A 20,871-nucleotide genomic window follows, 5' to 3' on the forward strand; every position below is an offset into this window, starting at 1 on the left:
GAACAAAACTCTAATTATCATGATAATAATCCATTTATAGATCATTCATTATGTTCAATATTTAATGTGTGAAAAAACTGAAGATATTTAGCATAAATAAAACTTTGAACAAAGTCTGTTCTTCTGTCTTCATTCCAAACTCTCACTCAAATCATGTAATGAAATGTTAGACTAATCTGAGAGAATAACTGCAGTAGTTTTCCTTCTGAAATGCTACAAAGTTTATGTTTAGAGCAGAAGAATCTTCATTCAGCTCTGTGACCTTTCAGCTGTCTTAAATAAAACAACTCCATTAAAGAGAAATTAGCCATGTTTTCTTTTACTTAATGATTTTCACAAGACAGGATTTTTGATGTATTCAATTATCACATGTGAGGTTTTTGCATTCCTTCCTGCACATTGACAACTGAAGCCTGAAAACTCTTCACAATTCACAATACAATACAATACAAGAGGGCACCGTCATCCTCATAAAAAAGATGTAGATGTTCAAATGTTCTGGTCTTTTAGGTTCTGTTAGCAGGAAGTTCATGTTGAACTCAGTGTGTTTGATTTTACTTCAAACTGATACTTTAGTCTGAGCACCATTCTTTACAGCTATCAAGGAAATATCAATACTTTTCTGTGATGATGAAAATAAAAAACCTGTGTGAGTGTGACATACATAAGTATGTGTTGATGGTGTGCTCCAACTATGCTCCCATTCCATTATCGATATCACTTATCGATTCTCATTGGCTCCACTTTGAGCGTCACCACCATCTCTAAGCAGCATATCAAAGACATTACATCCATGCTAATTAATTGCATGCTGTGAGGTCAAATGTTTTTACATGCTGGAGGTATTTCCCCCTCTTTCTTGTGATCAGTGTTGGGGTCATTACTCAAAAAAGTAAAGTAAAAAAGTTATTACACATATTACACAGAAAACATTTCTTAAAAGAAATGCAGTACGTTACTTAATCAGAGCCAGGAGAAACACATTTGTTATACCACTCGTTAAGTTACTTTCATGTTACTCTGTAAAATGATCTGAAACACACTGTCTCATAATTACCAATTAACATATGAACCTACAGGCTACAGCCCCACACACCAACACAAATCCCTATCCTAATGAGGACACGTGATCTTTATCTTAGTCTTTAAGTATGAACACAAAGCGTACAACACAAATCAAAGATGAAAACCAGCACAAAGAGACTTTAAAGAGATCACCACAGTGAGTCTACTGTAGAAACATGAACAAGTAGAAACGGAAGCTGCAGCCTGACTGCTCATCAGTTTGTTACCTGTTGAAGTGGCTTCACCACAAATGACAGCTCATTATTTCACGATGCTGGGCTGGGGTGAGTATTTACTCAGCTTTAGCGTCACGTTGGGTTCCTGGCTAGCTTAGCATTAGCATGCTGTCTCTGCAGGTGCAGAGTTGTCTTAGCAATATAATGCAGTTGTTTCTGTCCTGGAGCAGTCTCCACTTTACCATCAGGGTCTCATCCTTCTGTGCAATAAAAATAAAAGCAATGTCCATATGCTGTAAACTGTGCCACTATTTTCCTCCTCCAACACACAAACTGAAATCAGTTAATCTTAGTAAGACTGCAAGAACTGATAAGTGGGATCGAAAAGCACACAGACTAACGATTGCAAGGAATTCGACTACTGGGAACGGGTTCTTTACAAGAACCCATTTCCCATTCCAAATTCCCATCTCCAATGTGGAAAGGTCAGGGGTGGACATTAGGGGTGGACATTACCAGTGTTGGGACTAACGCGTTATTAAGTAACGCGTTACAGTAACTACGTTATTATTGTGGTAACGAGCACGGTAACTAGTTATTATGCCAAAACCAGGAACGCGTTACTCGTTACTGGGATTTAGATAGGCTCGTTACTCGTTACTTCGTGTGGTGGATATCGCGGAGCTTCCACGGATTCAATAACATTAGCAAGTGGTGGAAGCCAGCAGGTGGATGAAGGAAAAGGGAGGCAAGAGGAGAGACCCGAAGCGGCCGCCGGTCCGCGTGTCAGGTGAACTGAACTTCAGGTAAGAAGTTATGACCTGCAGTCTATCTGGGTCAGATATAAACCAAGTTTACGTGGAGTTTATTTTCGGTATGCTGACATTTTCGTACTGCGTGCTAGCTAGCATGACGGAGTTTCTATACAGCTGGGTGGGTGCTATGTTACTGATGTTGAACTTTATTTTGTTCATACGGTTAATTATTAGAGTTGCCAACCGTCCCGTAAAAAACAGAATCGTCTCGTATTCAGAGAAAATATTACGCGTTTCGTACTGAGGTGAAAAGGAACACAGTTTGTCCCGGACTTCAGCTACAATGAAAAAGACACAAAGCTGAAGCTGCACAGCTGCCTCTTCTTCTCTCATTCTCTCCTCTCCTGTTTCTACTTCAATCACGAAACTGATCAATGATCAGCTGATCGGCTTTTCTCTCTTGTTTATTTATCGCTCACTTTGCGCCAGAAAGAGGAAACCAGCGGATGTCGCGTTAAACAACAGCAGCACGTTTAAGCTTGATCAGCTGTTGTTAGAATTTATTTAATATTAATTTCTAGTATCAGCTGATGTTTGTTGGAGCCACAGCTGTAAAGCTGCTGGTCATGATATCGGTTTGGTTATCTGGTGAGAGGGAAACATGAAGATGAAACCAGGAGACGTCCTTACTGAATCATCAGAGCTGAACAGGTGATGGAGAAACAGGTTTACCTTTTAGGTGACATGAATGAGTTGAAGGGAAGTTATGAGCTGTTTCTGAGAGACAAATAACACCAGGATCCTTTTCTACGTAGCTGACAGCTGGTAACTGTGCAGGGGCGGGTCTAGCAAAGTGTTGCCAGGGGGCCAGGTAGGGCATTAACAGGGAAAGGGGGGCACAAGGAAATACTTTTCTTTATTATTCTCATTTAAAATGTCTCGCTTTTAAAAAAAATAATTATCTGAGTCTTACAACAAACGATTGATAGATTGATACATATATACCATCAGAACAGTGTACATCACTGTCACAACAGTGTTTATTTTCATTCAAAGGCTTTATGATTTTTCCTATAATGGTGGGCGGGTCTCTAGTCAAAATGCCCGGGACGATTTTTTTGTCCCAGTCCAGCTCTGCATGCAGCTCATCTGCAGTCTGGTGTTACTTACGTCTTCCTATTCAGAAGGCAGAATTTCCAAGTTCTGAGTACAATCAAAAGCACCACGACTGCAGTTTTTGTGTTGGATGTAAAAAGCAGGCTAGAATCATGGCGGCGGTCAACGACGGTCCAGGCGTGGGATTTCTCTCGTGGAAATGTGCACATTATTTTTTCCTTTCTATTGGTAGGTGGCACAGTGCACTTGTGGCAAGTAAGCAAGCAAGCTAGAAGACTGGCAATCTGGCTGGGTATCCAGTTATGGAAGCAACACATTAACAAGAGAATTCTGAGTAAAACCAAAGTTACTTTCCCTAGTAACTAGTTACTTTGAAAGTAACGAGTAACTTGAAGTAACTGAGTTACTTTTTTAGAGAAGTAACTAGTAATGTAACTAAGTTACTAATTTAAAGTAACTTACCCAACACTGGACATTACACACCAGTATGTCCACAGGGAAAAAAATCTCTCTCTTGCAGTCTCCTTCACTTATTTTCGTGTTTTGCTTTTCCTCACTTCTAGTATGCAGTAACCACTGATCCACCTCAGTTATATGCTCTTTCGCTAGCTAGCTAACATAAACTAGCCATCCATTTTCTTGGAGTTGCCCCAGGTGGAGCACCCTCAAGCACCCCCTCCTACCCACCTCTCACCAAGGGCAGCTTCAGACTGTGAGTCCAGCCACTCTTCAGGAGACTGGTGCCAGAGTCCAAGCCATGTGTTGAGGTGAGCCCGACTGCATCTAGTGGGTACCTCTCAACCTCACACACTTGCTCACGCTCCTTTCCCACCAGAGAAGGGACATTCCATCCCCCAGTCGCTATTCTTGATAGCCGGGGATCAGTCGCCCAGGGTCTCTGCTCTTGGCTGCCGCCCGCCACACTAACGTAAACTAAGCATAAACTTTGTACCAGAGGTGTTAAACATGCTCTAAAAAGGTTAACTTTAAACACTTTTTACTTGAATCCCGCTACACAGTGTTAAATTGATGCCAGTTTTTACCCCTTAACTGTTAAAGTCTGATGGGGTATTGTTGTCACCCCCAGGGTGGCATACATACCCAAGTCTGTGAATGCGATAACTCAAGAATGAGGCGTAGTAGGAATATGAAATTAATATTATAGGTGCATCTACTGAAAATCTCTGACAAGTTTGAATCTCGGTGACCATGACCCCAAGGTCTGAATCCAGATTCTGGCTACGGCAGTTGGATGGTAGGTAGGTAGGGTCAAAGTGTGGAGAAGATGCAGGAAACACCATGCTGGTTGCTTTACTGATAGGGTAACAGCTTTCAGGGGAGGTTGCATGTGTTGTGTTGTGTTTCCTTACTGGAAAACCTAAGCTTGTCATCACTGAGCGATAGACCCCAGAACGTCAGGATGGGCGAGTACACCTCCCCCATCCTCATTCAGAATATATGCATCCCACAGGGGTATGTCCTCAGTCCCCTCTTATACTCACTTTTCACCCATGACTGTCCTCCAGTTCCCACCAGTAACACCATTATTAAATTTGCTGACAACACCACCATCATATTACTAAGTGACAACAACAGTGACTCAGCCTACAGAGAGGAGGTTCAGCATCTGAAGCGATGGTGTGACAACAACAATCTACGTCTGAACACAGCCAAGACCAAGGAGACAGTAATTGACTTCAGGAGAACAAAGCGATTGGAGCACTTCGCCCTATACATAGACGGGGAAGAAGTAGAAAGGGTAGAAAACTTTAAGTTCCTTGGAGTCCACATCTCGGCCGACCTTACCTGGTCCACAAACATTTCCCAGCAGGTAGGAAAAGCACTACGAAGAATGTCCTTTCTCATGAAGCTGCGTCAAGCCCAAATACCCCAAAGAATGCTAATTAACGTCTTCAGCTCTACCATCAAGCGCCTTCTAACATACTGCTGTACACTCTGGTTCAACTGGTGTACTGTGGAGGACAAGAGTGAACTGCAGCAGGTAATAAGGGCGGCAGAGCGGGCAATTAGCACTTCACTGACTCCCCTCAGAAACATTTATACTGGCAGACTTCAGCAGAGAGCCAGTATCATCATCAAGGACCCTACGCACCCTGGACACTCACTTCCCCCCACCTTCCTTCCGGTAAACACTAAAGGTTGATCAGGTCAAAGACAAGCAGACTCAATAGAAGCCTCTCACCACAGGCTGTCAAGCACGCCCTACGTCCACCCTGATTGAAGGTTAACTGTGCTGTTAACACTCATGGACACTTGCACTGTACTTATTTATAAACAGTATTCATTACAGTATTTACTTATAAACAGTATTCATTACAGTATAATACAACCAACATTACTATTTCTATTTATATAACTGTATGTTTTTTTTACAGTAGCAACCAGCATTCCTATCCCTTACTCAATGTGCAATACCACTGGTCATATCGCACCTTATACTGCACTGATCACTACTCCTTACACTGTTCTTGCAGATATATTTATATATTTTGTTTCTGTATAACTTGTGCATATCCTTTTGTGTAGATACTTATGTTATTGTGCATTACATACATTCCCTGTGTAGGTACTTCTTAAACTTATTTTATCTTTATTCATCTTATTCTCTTATCTGAAGAATGTGAATGTAAAAACCTACAAGCTGTTTCATTGTTCTGGTAACAGTGACAATAAAGATCTAGCTTATCTTAGATATCAAAATGAGATTCTGCAGCCAGTAGCAATCCCATATCTCCACAGTCTGGGACCAAACTTTATCCTCCAAGCTGTCAATGCTCGCCCCCCACAGCATGAGATTTATCAGAGACTACCTGGGGGGGGAGTGCAGAGGATGGAATAAGCAGATGTGCTTCATCTTTCACAGTTCAATTCATCTGTTGAAGGTGTTCAGCTCATGTCTGTCAGCTCTCATGACATGAAGTTTAAAACAAAGAAGTTTCATCTGGAACTTCCTTATTTTAAACCAAATGAGTTGCAACAGGAACTCCTTTGTTCTATTGTAAGTCAGCAATGCAACAAGAGCACACAGAGCACACGCATCCATTTACGGTCTTCAGAAGACAAAAGCGTCATTCCATTGCAGATTAGGCAATTTTTAGAACATTTTCTGCTTGATCATCTTTGATTTGCCTAAAATTTTGTCTAAAAATATTGTTTGAGCACATAGTATGATTGCTATGACACTTCAGGGTTATATATCAAACACTTTTCAAAATATATTTCATTAAAAAATTGTCTGTCAACCCACTTTTGGGCCTCTTTTTGACACATTCAGCCATCTGCTGTGATGAAGGTTCTCAAGGTTTTCATTAAAGAGCTTTCCTTCAGGAAAAAGAGCATGATAACACATTGATAAGCATGGTAAGGCATTATTAGGTAATACAGGATAAAATGCAATAATAAAAGGCAATATCTGATTCCTCTGTCAATCAATTAATAGATTTACTAAACTGGATTAATAGCTGGAAAGTAACTTACTGTGCTGTGATTTTGATCTTCAAAATCACAACACATGCATGGTGGTGCAGTGATTAGCACAAGTCAGTACACTGATGTTGGACAAGAAACAGCTTTCTCCACTCGAACTCATTCTTAAAGTCTTCCACTGGGTTGCTTGGACCAGTGAACCTTGCTTTGTGCGTTGGTGCGCAGTCGTTTTGGAACAGGAAAGGGCCATCCAGGTAACATCCAGGTAGTATGTATGGCATGTTCAGGTGTTTGATTTTATACAACTGTGCCCAAGCAAGTGATTGGAAAGCTGAATTCAATGATTTTGATGGTTGATTGAATACTTATGGCAATATACTGTAGATGAGTGAATGGTTCCCATTGCTGACCATGTGTGCTACTTGTTTTTAAACCTTTAATTAAAAAAGAAAAATTCTGTCAAAGTTTTTTTAATCAGTGTGACACACACAGCAAGTTCATGTAATGTAGCTGCAGGTTTACAGTTCAGACTGGATAAAAAGACAACAGTAACTTTTAATGTATTTTATTTTATTTTATATAAAGTTCTGAAATCTAGAACACAGGTTTTAAACCATGTAAGGTATCAGATAATTGACCCGTCAGCCTCTTAAGAAGTGGAAACACGTTTGTGCTAAAAGATGACAGTCATAACTTGAACTTCTTTGTTTTAAAACAAAGAAGTTCCTCCTTTGATTTAAAAGAGGAAGTCTGAAATTGGAAAGATGCCCAAAGACTGTCATGGAACAGGATGTTGTAAGAAGTGCTTTCTATTTCAGGAAATAAACTCTAATCAACAGATGAGCTTTGTCACTCTGTTGGGTCAGCATAAAAATGTACATTCAGTGGTGCATTCAGAGCACTTGGAGCTTATCAGTGTATTAAATCGAAGCTGTAGTGCAGGTGCAGTGGAGCTTATGGAAAAAATTTATTGTGTAGTATTGTCACGGTGCAGACTGATGCACATATTTTACCTGACAGACACAATGCCTTGTGTCTCCAGAGTAACATCAGCCCTGCTTTTCATGGTTTTGACTTTGTCATCACTTAATCACAGCTGGATGTCTTCACAAACAGTTTTTTACAAACAGCACACAAACATTTTCTATGTTACTCCTGGCAGTTTGGAGCTTTGTGGGAACTGAGTTAGAGGTGGCGGATTTATCCAGAAATCAATAGTCCAGTCCATATTTTGTTTCTATCTGGTAAGTCCAGCATGCACTATGAAAAATGTCTGAAATTTTTTGTTTTAACTGTCACCTATATTTTATTTATAGATGTTTATTGTATTTATTCATTTATTTTTATTTATATATTTTATCTATTTATATTTAGAGCACATTTAAACAACAAAAGTTGACCCAAAGTGCTTTAGAGATAGTCCAGCTCCAAAAACCCATTTTCATGTTTTTTTTTTTCAAATACATTAAAAGCTGGAAGTTGTTAATTATTGTGGAAAGACAAAAAAAACAGTGATTTATCGGTCAATTAAATGAGTTCAAAATTTGCAAATTGAGTCATATCATAAATCACGAGATGCCGCTTTCCTTTACTTGGTTATGATCCAAAGTTTGGGCACAAAGATTGATTATGGTGACATAGGTTCACATGTCAAATACTTTTCAAGACATACTTTTTGAAAAATGGTCTGTTGACCCACTTTCACTTTATTTCACATATTAAAGATAAAATCCTGAAATTGTCACCTGTCTTTCTTACCATCTAAATGAACCAAGATTTTTTGGATAAATCCATTGACCCAAGTAATGACTTGCTAAAATATGGAGAGAAATAAAAGTCATAAATGTCATGGAAGTCACAGAAAGGAAGACTCACTCACAGGACACTGAGAAATGTTTATGTAGGTTTTACAGGTTGCTTTTAAGTGCTGGAAAAAGAATCATTTTCGAAGATGCAATTTATCCTGAAAGTGGGCGAAAGAGTCGGTAACACTGTGGGCACAAACACACACTGTCACAAATACACAAGGGCTTCTGAATCACTGGAGTGGTCTGTACAGAGTCAAAGGCTAGATCTGAAAACGACCCTATGGATTACATGAAGAAGCCAGAAGCCAATAACCCTTTGTAATGCAACAGTCTGGCAACAACTGAGGAATTGCTTGAGCCTAAAATAGGCAGTCTGATAACCACATGAGGAAGAGATATATTAATCAGCAGTATTTAAGTGAGGGTTTGCCAGGAAGGCGGGGAAGCTGGGAAGTACCGCCTCTGAAAGAGTAAACAGTACACGCCCACGAGCATATATGCATACAAAGGAAGGGAGGAAAAGATAGGTCCAGAGAGAGAGAAGGTATGCCAGCACAGGAGGACTCAGTGACCATCACACCAGCACTTAAGCAAAGTTCCATATTTGATAACAGACTAATAAAAAAACATAAAGACCCCACAATATTACAATATTTGAAAGCACCCCCAACAATCTCAGCACCCTGTATGAGCAAGCACTTGGTGACAGGGAGAAAAACTTACTTTAAGGAACAGAAAGAAACCAGGCTCAGGGAGAGGCAGCCATCTGCCATGACCAGTTGGGTGTGAGGGGAAAGAGAAAAGAGCAGAGAGAGATGGGATACAAGCAAACACAGGAAAGAGAACCAGAGTTTAATAATATAATGACTACCTGTGTTTCTCCTGCATGTCCCACCTCTTCCACTATGACAGTTCAATTCAATTCAGTTTTATTTATACAGCCCCCAATCACAACAGTCGCGTTAGGCCATCTGCTGCGACCAGTTGGGGTGAGGGGAGGAATACAGGACAAAAGGCATGCTATGGAAGAGAGCCACAGATTAATAACACGTAATGTTTCAGTGCAGAGAGGTTTATTAACATATAGTGAGTGCGAAAGTTGACTAAAGAAGAAACCCTCAATAAATCATGGGAATCCCTCAGCCTATTGCAGTATAACTAAAGGAGAATTCAGGGTCACCTGATCCATCGCTAAATAAACGCTTTAGCAAAAAGGAAGCTGCCATAGAGTCCAGTTCCCTTTAACCCAAATTAAATAAGCTGGATGGATGGATTTTATCCAACATGAGTATGATAATTAACCTAAGTATTTTAAAATTAAATTCTGCACACATGTAAAGACAAAGATGAGGACGGAGCATGTGGAAATTTAAACATCCTCTTGGCTGAGAAAAACAAAAATATGAGGTTATTGTTCCAATCCATTGCCTCATGTTGACTGTTGAGTGAAATTAAGAGGTTCATGCATGTCCTTAAGCACCTTGAGGCAAATGCTGTTGTAATTCGGTGCTATATAAGTAAAGTTGAATATGAAATAATAAACAACTGAAAACCCTGCCAGCTATGCTTTCTGTCTGTGTGTCAGTGTCACTGTTTGCCAAGTATTTTATGAAGTTTAGTCTTTGAATAATGAAGTCTGTATAAAGCTTTAAATTGAATCAGCCTGTCTTGCATTCAGGACGGCTCTGAATGCAAGACAGGCTCTCCTTCAGTTGATTTTAGGGAAGCCAACATATTGGCCCAGGCCTGGCTGAGATGGCTGCCAGTAACTCGGATGGAAAAAACTTTAAGAAACTGGGAAACTAAATGTTTGAATATTGGTTGCACCAGGAATAGATTAAAAAAAAAAAGAATGTGATTTTTACTGTTAAGGAGTAAGAATAAAAATGTAACTGAGGAAAAAGGAACTTAATTTGGAGCTGAGAGAAGGAAGCAAATGTTTGTTTTAAGATTTTTTAAATCCTAAAACAATAAGCCACTTGTAGAAAGCACCGTGGTCTTTTCAATATTGCTGCCATTTACAATAGTTCAGTTCAGTCAGAGTTCAAGGAAATTTTCTAAAACATCCAGAGCAAAAGCTAAAAATAATATGCCAGCATCAGTTAACAGGAGTCATACATGGTCTTACAAAAAGTGTCAACTGAACTAAACAAAAGAAACAACATGTCTGTGAGTGTGCAAATGTTCTTTCTCCCCTCTAGTTTGCCATCAATTGCTCACATCATCATGCCCATCTATTCTCTTCTTCCCATCTTTCTTTAATTGAAACTAGCAATTAATCCTGAATTCAGACATACTTTGTTTTTCATGTGCATGCACCATCATGGCATCTGTTGGCACATTTTGTAAGACCATGTATATCAACTCTTAATTGATGCAAATATTAGTTTTGCCACGGTATTGAATCAGTGACCCAGTGTTTTCCGTTTCATATTATTAATCTTTGATTTTTTAATGTATCTTTATTAGTTCTTAGGTTTTGATTCTGTGTTTGTATTGTGCTTCTGAGTTCAGTCTATGCATTTCCTGTTTTATTGTGAAGGTCTGTGTCTGATGTCAGTGTGTTCAGTTTACATTTCCCCTGTCTAGTCAGGTCAGTTAGGTTCAGCTGTGTCTCCCTCCTGTTTGCCATGCCGCGTGAATGACCATATACTGTATATATATATATATATACACACACACACACATATATTTATATATATATATATATATGGTTGTAGGTATCGTCCGTGGTTGTAGGTATCGTCCATCTGCCCTCAGATCCACTAGCCACTGACCAACCTGTGCACTGTTGATCAACCTGTGCACTGCCTGGATTGATTACAAGAAGGCCTATGACTCAATGCCCCACAGCTGGATACTGGAATGCCTAGAATTGTACAAGATCAACAGGACCCTAAGAGCCTTCATCAGGAACTCAATGGGGATGTGGCGTACAACACTAGAGGCCAACTCCAAGCCCATAGCACAAGTCACCATCAAGTGCGGGATCTACCAAGGAGATGCTCTGTCCTCACTGCTGTTCTGCATAGGCCTGAACCCCCTCAGTGAGATCATTAACAAGACTGGCTACGGATACCGACTACAGAACGGAGCAGTTGTCAGCCACCTCCTGTCCATGGATGACATCAAGCTGTATGCCAAGAGTGAACGAGACATCGATTCACTGATACACACTACCATGATATACAGCAATGACATCGGGATGTCATTCGGGCTGGAGAAGTGTAGTTGAATGATAACAAAGAGAGGGAAGGTAGTCAGAATTGAGGGGATCGAGCTACCAGAAGGCAACATTGCAGACATAGAGGACAGTTACAAGTACCTGGGGATCCCGCAGGCGAATGGGAACCATGAAGAGGGCGCTAGAAAGGCTGCAACCACCAAATACCTGCAGAGGGTCAGGCAAGTCCTGAGGAGTCAGCTGAACGGTAAGAACAAGATCCGAGCTATTAACACCTACGCCCTGCCCGTGATCAGGTACCCAGCTGGTATAATAAGTTGGCCAAAGGAAGAGATAGAAGCCACTGACATAAAGACAAGAAAGCTCCTTACCATGCATGGAGGATTTCATCCCAAGTCCAGCACCCTGAGGCTGTACGCTAAGTGGAAGGAAGGGGGCCGGGGACTGGTGAGTGTCAGCACCACAGTCCAGGATGAGACAACAAACATCCAAGAATACATTGGGAAGATGGCCCCAACTGACCTAGTGCTCAGTGAATACCTCAGGCAACAGAAACCCAAGAAAGAGGAGGGAGACGAGGAACCATCATGGAAGGACAGGCCCCTTCACGGTATGTACCACCGGCAGATAGAGGAGGTGGCTGATATCCAGAAATCCTACCAGTGGCTGGACAAAGCTGGACTGAAAGACAGCACGGAGGCATTAATCATGGCAGCACAAGAACAAGCTCTGAGTACAAGATCCATAGAGGCTGGGGTCTATCACACCAGGCAAGACCCCAGGTGCAGGCTGTGTAAAGATGCCCCAGAGACAATCCAGCACATAACAGCAGGGTGCAATATGCTAGCAGGCAGGGCATACATGGAACGCCATAACCAAGTGGCCGGCATAGTGTACAGGAACATCTGTGCCGAATATGGCCTGAAAGTTCCAAGGTCAAAATGGGAGACGCCCCCAAGGGTGATGGAGAATGACCGAGCTAAGATCCTGTGGGACTTCCAGATACAGACGGACAAAATGGTGGTGGCTAACCAACCGGACATAGTGGTGGTAGACAAACAGAAGAAGACGGCCGTAGTGATTGATGTAGCGGTTCCGAATGACAGCAATATCAGGAAGAAGGAACACGAGAAGCTGGAGAAATACCAAGGGCTCAGAGAAGAGCTCGAGAGGATGTGGAGGGTGAAGGTAACGGTGGTCCCCGTGGTAATCGGAGCACTAGGTGCGGTGATCCCCAAGCTAGGCGAGTGGCTCCAGCAGATCCCGGGAACAACATCGGAGATCTCTGTCCAGAAGAGCGCAGTCCTGGGAACAGCTAAGATACTGCGCAGGACCCTCAAGCTCCCAGGCCTCTGGTAGAGGACCCGAGCTTGAAGGATAAACCGCCCGCAGGGGCGTGCTGGGTGTTTTATATATATATATATATATATATATATATATATAGTGTGGCTGCATTTAGCTGGGTTTGAGCAGACAGTATGATTCAAGGTGCTCTATATTGTAAGGTAAAGACCCTACAGTGTGTTTTCTGTGTATTGAGAACCTGTACTCCTGTTTTGGGGGTTACACCTTGGGTAATACTTGTGTCACATTCTGTCCTGTAAACTTTCTGTAAAAGACAAAGTACTGCATGAATTTAACTGTGTCAACAAAATTTCTTGCTAATATGCTTAAGGGACCTCCTCTGTCTATGTGAAATACGGTTTTTGGCACATGAGACTGGTTTATTACAATAAAGTTTAAATGTCAAAAACAACTTGAACAATTAAAGTAGAGAGCAGTAAAAGACCATGGTGGCATCCAGTGTGCCTAACTGAAGGAAAATAATTCATGTTGGTCACTTCCCTTCACTTTGGGGCCCCTATACGGGTTTCTATGGGCAGGCCCATGAGACTAGTCTATTGTCATTATTTTCTCTGTAAGGAAGAGAGGCAATTCTTTTAGCAGATTTACATGAGGAACTGAGTAACATGAAATGATTGATTCATTTACTCTAAAGGCTTGAACAGAAAAAGAGATAAACACATTACTCTCATCTTCCTGAAGCCAGAAAGCCTGATACAGCCCGGTAGCCCTCCCTCTTCTTCCTGCTCTCAAACTCAGCAACTCCTTGTTCCCTCCTCTTGTGGTGACGTGTAAGAGCTGACTGGCCCCATTCAAAGCAGAAAGTCATGTTAGATCAGAGCTCAGACTAGTTTCAGTTATAAGAAACAGAAACTGACACAGTCACTGACACTGAGAGGAGAAATGGCACAGAAAGGACTTCAGCTGGACCAAGAAACTTTCTCTTGTTCAATCTGTTTGGATCTACTGAAGAATCCGGTGACTATTCCCTGTGGACACAGCTACTGCATGAACTGTATTAATGGCTTTTGGGATGAAGAGGAAGAGAAGAAAATCTACAGCTGCCCTCAGTGTAGACAGACTTTCACACCGAGGCCTGTCCTGGTAAAAAGCACCATGTTAGCAGTTTTAGTGGAGGAGCTGAAGAAGACTGGACTCCAAGCTGCTCCTGCTGATCACTGCTATGCTGGACCTGAAGATGTGGCCTGTGATTTCTGTGCTGAAAGGAAACTGAAAGCCTTCAAGTCCTGTTTGGAATGTCTGGCATCTTACTGTGAGAAACACCTTCAGCCTCATTATGACGTGGCTCCATTAAAGAAACACAAGCTGGTGGAGCCCTCCAAGAAGCTCCAGGAGAACATCTGCTCTCGTCATGATGAGGTAATGAAGATGTTCTGCCGTACTGATCAGCAGAGTATCTGTTATCTCTGCTCTGTGGATGAACATAAAGGCCACAACACAGTCTCAGCTGCAGCAGAAAGGACTGAGAGGCAGAGAGAGCTGGAGGTGAGTCGACAAAACATCCAGCAGAGAATCCAGGACAGAGAGAAAGATGTGAAGCTGCTTCAACAGGAGGTGGAGGCCATCAATCAGTCTGCTGATCAAACAGTGGAGCACAGTGAGAAGATCTTCACTGAGCTGATCCATCTCATCCAGAAAAGAAGCTCTGATGTGAAGCAGCAGATCAGATCCCAGCAGGAAACTGAAGTGAGTCGAGTCAAAGAGCTTGAGGAGAAGCTGGAGCAGGAGATCACTGAGCTGAAGAGGAAAGATGCTGAGCTGAAGCAGCTCTCACACACAGAGGATCACATCCAGTTTCTACACAACTACCCCTCACTGTCAGCACTCATCAAGTCTACAGACTTATCCAGCATCAATATCCGTCCTCTGAGCTACTTTGAGGATGTGACAGCAGCTGTGTCAGAGGTCAGAGATAAACTACAGGACATTCTGAGAGAGGAACGGACAAACATCTCACTGACAGTCACTGAAGTGGATGTTTTATTATCACAACCTGGGCCAAAGACCAGAGCTGAATTCTTAAAATATTCATGTGAAATCTCACTGGATCCAAACACAGTGAACACATGGCTGTTATTATCAGAGGAGAACAGAAAAGCAACAGTCATGAAACAACAACAGTCTTATTCTGATCATCCAGACAGATTCACTGGATGGTCTCAGGTCCTGAGCGGAGAGAGTCTGACTGGACGCTGTTACTGGGAGATGGAGAGTGGAGAAAACGTTTATGTAGCAGTAGCATACAACACTATCAGTAGAGCAGGGTGGGACAATGAATGTGCATTTGGACGTAATGACAAATCTTGGGCATTAAATTGCTACAAAAACAGTTACACATTTTGGTACAACAACATTGAAACTCCTGTCTCAGGTCCTCGTTCCTCCAGAGTAGGAGTGTACCTGGATCACAGAGCAGGTATTTTGTCCTTCTACAGCGTCTCTGAAACCATGACTCTCCTCCACAGAGTCCAGACCGTATTCACTCAGCCGCTCTATGCTGGACTGAGTTCATTAAACTGAAATAGACTGAAGACTTTCATATTGTAGTCGGTTATAAATCTGTACTTCAGTTTCCATTTTAATTTCTCTCCATCATTATTGTGACGTTTCTTCATTGCAGAGAGTTCAGCTGTTAATCAAACATTATGGGTCGTACTTTGACATCTTCTTGATGTTTTCTTAAGTTTTTTAGGTGGAGTTTTTTGTTTGTTTGTTTGTTTGTTTCTTGTGGGTGACACTAACCCAGGAGTTAAAGGATGTCACATCCTAATTGGAATGCTGGTGGTTCAATCCCTGCTTGCTCCAGTGTGAATGCTAAAGAATCCTTTGCTAAGACATTGAACCTTAGGTTATGTGAGTGGATGTTATTTTGACAGTACTTAAATGTTGAAGAAAGTGCTTGTATAAATATATGGGTGAACAAATCCATTTAGCTCTTTCTTGTGTCTGTTTAGCCACGGAGGCTATCTTTCTCCAAATGAAATTTAAACTTTTCAGTTATCTTAATGTTTATATTCTTTTAATTATATGTTATTGTTTCTGTCCTACATTATAGGCTTTAACAGAGAAAACTCTTTATCACAGAGATTTTGTTCCCACCATTTTTTACATTTAGAAATTAAATCTGTAATCACATACACATTTTTTCTTTTTGGCAGAAAAAATACTTCAGTTGTTTTTCCCTAAATCTACAAACACATTAGAGGCTGTAAAACTGTTATTATCATAATAATAATCTAAGTATAGATCGTTCAATTATTAATACTGAATGCAATATGTAACTTATTTAATACTTAAGGTGCAAACAAACTGAAGATATGTATAATAAATAAACTTTGATTAAAGTCTTCTGTCTTCAGTCCATTCTTTCAGTTCTGTTTTTCCTTATTCTGATTAGGAAAATATTCTGTCAGTAAAATCTAAAAAATGCGTTGGAATATTTTCTATCACTATATTCTATATTTTTGGTGTGAAGCTGTCACAAACCAGGGGAAATCTCTGAGTGCTCTAAATCTTTAGTTCCCTAACCATATATTTTAGTAGAAATGGCATCGCTTTAATCAAGATACTATAGATTTTAGATATAGATTTGAAATAAATAAATAAAAAGTCTATGATTACTCTTGAGTAATGAGAGGAGCATAGACCAGAGAAAAAACTCAATAACTTCCTTTTCTACATTCTTGCTGTCTCTACAATTTAACTTAATAACTCCATAAACTGGTTATGGAGTTTTTTTTTTTTTTTCTGTCGACTTGTTTTTCTAAATGACTAAAATAATGGAAATTCTTTTCTCCATCTTAAATCCACTTGGCCTTTGATCTAATAAAAGCAACCTGAGCTCTTTGAAGGTACACGTCATGTAATTTGGACTCCAATTAAATAAATACCTGTAATGGTCCTGAGTCTTCTGACTCAGTGTTTGTGGTTAGTTTGTATTTTTTGATTATTTTTACTCATGGGTTTTGGTTCTCTTTGTTGTTTTCTGCTTTTGTTATATTCTTCATCCTAGGATTTAGGTTTCTGTTACTTTGTCTTTCCCGTGTTCCTCGTCGAGTCACTCTTGTCTCAACTTCTAGTCTGCCTCTTTGTGATTGTCTGATGTTTCCTGTTTTATTTTGACGGTCTCATGTCCGATGTCAGTGTATCTAGTTTTGCTTCCCCATGTCTGATTATGTCTAATTAGTCCCAGCTGTGTTTCCCTCCTGTTTTCCATTCCCTCGTCACTCCCTTGTGTATTTAAGCCGTGCTTTCCTTTGTCCTTTGTTGTGTTGTATTACTCCATGTGCTGTGTGTGATTTCTGTGTTGCTGCTTAAGTGCTGGATTTAATGTTTTCCATGTGTCTATTAAATTATTATCCATTATAAAGCCATTAATCATGTCACTGTGTTGCTGTTTCCCTCATTTTGGGGGCCATCTATCCATCACTCATTTGGTGTCCTGTTCCAATCACCACCCACGAGAAAGTAATCAGCAATACAATGTTTTAAGATCTGATACCACCTTAGTAACCTCTTCAAGGAGAGTTTTGTTTAGTCAGTCATTGTTAAAACCATACCCAATTATGAGGTGCAGAACTGTGTTTACTGCTGTTAACCACTGTCCATTCTGTCAGTGCTGTGTGTCACAACGTGTTAAAGCATGTCGCCACTCCACATCAAGTTGAATCATGGTTGAAGAGAATCCTATCGCATTGTGGGATAATTGATGGATGGAGGGAAATTTACTGGAGTCACAGAAATCCTAAACTTGGAGGAGTGTGACAGCCGTGGCCAACTCGAGAGAAAAGGACTCAAATGCAGGACGCAGACGGAGCACTGGCAATGTTTAAGTGACAGTTAATTTACAAAACAAGTGCATATACAACGAGGCTATTCAACTGTGAGCAGTGAGAATAAAGTTGTGCCGTGAACAATGCCAAAACTATGGAGCACTTATGCAACCTGAGCTATGCAAGCAACAAGAGAGACTTCAGCTGTGGAAACTGCAGTTCTGTGACTTTGGGGCGAAAGGGAGAGTCAGACTGGATGGCAGGGTCCAGGGGGGTCAGAGTCACTGAAATAAGGGTAAACAAGTTCAGGTATGGTTCCAGGACAATGCTGGCAGTTATTGGTTCTGAATGTTCCTTTAAGCTGCTTAATTGCCGCAAGTGGATCAGTAGCATGGAGGGGAGAGTGGTCTGGGTGAGTGGTAAGGAATCCAAAACTCCTGACGCTGAGGCAGGGAGGCAGGCAGGTGCGTGTAGTGAGCAAAAACCATGACTATGAAGACTGTCAAGAGGTCCAGCGTCCGAATGCAGGTTCTATGGAGAGGATTTACATCTGGTAATCTGGTGAGTAGCTATGAATGAGACGTTCAAGGTAATTTACTATGACATTTACAAAACCCAATGATGGCCTGCACTAACTGTGGTTAGCTGAGAATCTGGTAAAAAGAATTTGAGAGCGCTGCCCTTATAAGTCGACAGCTTAATTACCCACAGGTGAGAGCAGGAAAACGGTGGCTCCTCCCAGAGGTGGACCTGTCGGCTCTGTGGAAAAACACTGGCACTCACCCAGACCATGGGTGGAGGAGGAAAGAAGGAGGAAAGAAGTTCCACGGTTCCATGTTTAATTTATTAGGCTATGGGACAGGTTTACAAAACAAGTTAAATTATTATGTTATTATATGTGTTATCATTATTAATTTATGCAATTTTTGTGTTATTGGGCCAAATGCATATGCTTTTTATTTTAATGGCTTATTGCAACATTGAAGCATTAATGTGCCACACTAACACAAGGATTCATTAACAACTGCATTGTCAGACATGTCATTTTTATTCATTACAGATTCAGCAGAATGAAAAAACTCCCAGACCACTGAGATAAAAACAGCTCACTTCAGTTAATTTCTGGTGTGTTTTGTGAAAAGTCCAGTTTTATTCAGGAGCAATAAGTGGAGCCCACCTCTAAACATTCAGTGTGAGGACTGAGTCAACAGATTGTTGAAGTATGCCGACTTCACGGATTCTTTTGATGGTAGCGATCAGGCGGAGACTTTTACTTCCAAAATCAGACATCTTTATTTGCGCTGGAAGTAAATAAACTACAGATGCATCTGGAGATCATCCTATGGAGTCCTATTCTAAAGGCTGATCTAAAGAAATCCACACAACAGTTACAGTTACAGTTATAACCTCTGGTCTCCTCCCCCTACAGTAAACACCCCCACAATGGAAAAACACTGGTACAGCGGCCAGGGGTGCTGACACCCTGACCCCATCTCCTTTTAAGGTAGTGTCCATTGTCTGCCCCTCACCCTCAGTAACTCTTGCTACTGTCTGGGGGGGTGGGGGTTAGTTGTCCTCCTGCCCTGCACCCCATCTTTGTTCCCATTCCAGGCCTATTTTCTAGTTTGTATTCTTACACCCATTAACCGCTATATTTTAATTTTGCAAGCAATTCCAAACTATAGTCTCTTTAACTCTGATGTACATTAAGCAATCTATTATTCTCAACAAGATTTAGGACAAAGCCAAAGTTTTGGGACTCCACTCACAACTTCATCTAAGCAAAGTGGCAAATACACACTGATTCATATAATATTGCCCTCTCCTAAAAACTAACACTTTACTGAAAGTAAAACACATGCAAATACACATGTCATAAGGGTAACTGCAAAAATACTCTTGTTTACAACGTTTTCATTGACACAGAACCTCTTTAATGAATCCAGCAGCTTTATAGTATCAAAAGAAGACTTTGCACTGCTACAAATGTTAGCAAATCAGGCCTTCAATGTACCTTCTTTAAAATCTCAATCTTTTTAATGATGTGATATTTTTCATATGTTGTTCTCACTTATATGACTTACATAAACTAACAGGGTTTGAACATGTTGTGGTGAAGTAAGATGCACATTATGTAGTCTGTCTTCTTGTAGTTTTAACATGGCGCAACACATCACGTAAGGGCGTTCGACTTCAGCACCACTCTTCTCTTTTCTTAAGTCATTATCAATTCTCCTTCGTACCTTTGTCTCCATGAAAACAATATCGAGGTCAAGGAAAAGAGGATAGGAAAAGAGGCTAGGAGATAAACAGATTGTCTTCCCCTAGCCCTTTGTCACACCATCCTGTTCCCCTCAGACTGTTTCCTGTGCATCGTGGCCATTATGTTTCCTGCAGTTTCCCTAATCCCAATGTTTCCCTTGTGTTTCTCTGTTTGCTCATGGATTTGGGTCACCTTCAATAAAAAGATTTTCATGTAATCCCAGACTCTACATCTGGGGTCCTCAGTCTACATGAAATACAACACTTTGGATACATTCCTATTTTTAAATGAATTACATAAAAAAGGTGATTTGACTTGTTAGTAAAAATCTAAACCATTATCTGTTGCAATCAAAGTAGCCAAATGATCTGGGATTTTATGATTTTCGACTTACATGGACAAAGATTAAAAAAAACTTTTTACTTGAAGCTACATTCTAAATGTGATATTTTTATTCAAAAAGCCCTCAGAGATTTAATCTTGTATCATTTCTGTTCAATTTCAGTTTTAAAAGTCACCTTGAACAAGGGTCTATTAGAAACAGGGGTCCAAGGCATGTCAAAAATTAAGTTTATAAATGTAGCACAAAACTTTTATAAAGGGTTTGGTTCTAGAAATGGTTCAACACGGCCACTCTCTCTCATACTGCTTTGCTTCTTACAGTGAAGCAGAGCCTGATAACCCTTCCTCTTCTTCCTGCTGTCTAAATCAGCACCTCCTCTGTTTATACATTTCTTTGTTTCCTCCCTTTTAACTCTCCAGTTTGTAGATAGGTGCAACCAAAATGTGGTTATGTGCAAGGGCTGACAGGCCCCATTCACATGTTGTTTCAATCAGAGCTCAGCTCCTTGTTCCCTCCTCTTGTGGTGACATGTAAGAGCTGACCGGCCCCATTCAAAGCAGAAAGTCATGTTTAGATC

At 40.8% G+C, this 20,871-nt stretch overlaps 2 protein-coding genes across 2 annotated transcripts in view; both read left to right on the plus strand.

Annotated features, from left to right (window-relative positions):
• Positions 1-20,871, plus strand: part of LOC109195563 (tripartite motif-containing protein 16) — a 1,176,058-nt gene that overhangs the window by 1,120,010 nt on the left and 35,177 nt on the right. The gene's annotated exons all lie outside the window — the stretch shown is intronic.
• Positions 13,707-16,263, plus strand: LOC106097109 (E3 ubiquitin/ISG15 ligase TRIM25-like). The gene has a single exon (XM_013266730.3). It carries the CDS (start codon positions 13,799-13,801, stop codon positions 15,434-15,436), a length of 1,638 nt encoding a protein of 545 aa, XP_013122184.2. The 5' UTR covers positions 13,707-13,798; the 3' UTR covers positions 15,437-16,263.

This window comes from Oreochromis niloticus, linkage group LG18, assembly GCF_001858045.2.
Source record: "Oreochromis niloticus isolate F11D_XX linkage group LG18, O_niloticus_UMD_NMBU, whole genome shotgun sequence".
In the NCBI taxonomy this organism is placed as follows: Eukaryota; Metazoa; Chordata; class Actinopteri; order Cichliformes; family Cichlidae; genus Oreochromis; species Oreochromis niloticus.

Bases quoted from the DNA above. Each gene is read 5' to 3' on its own strand.
- LOC106097109 (XM_013266730.3), top strand. From the start codon at position 13,799: ATGGCACAGAAAGGACTTCAGCTGGACCAAGAAACTTTCTCTTGTTCA.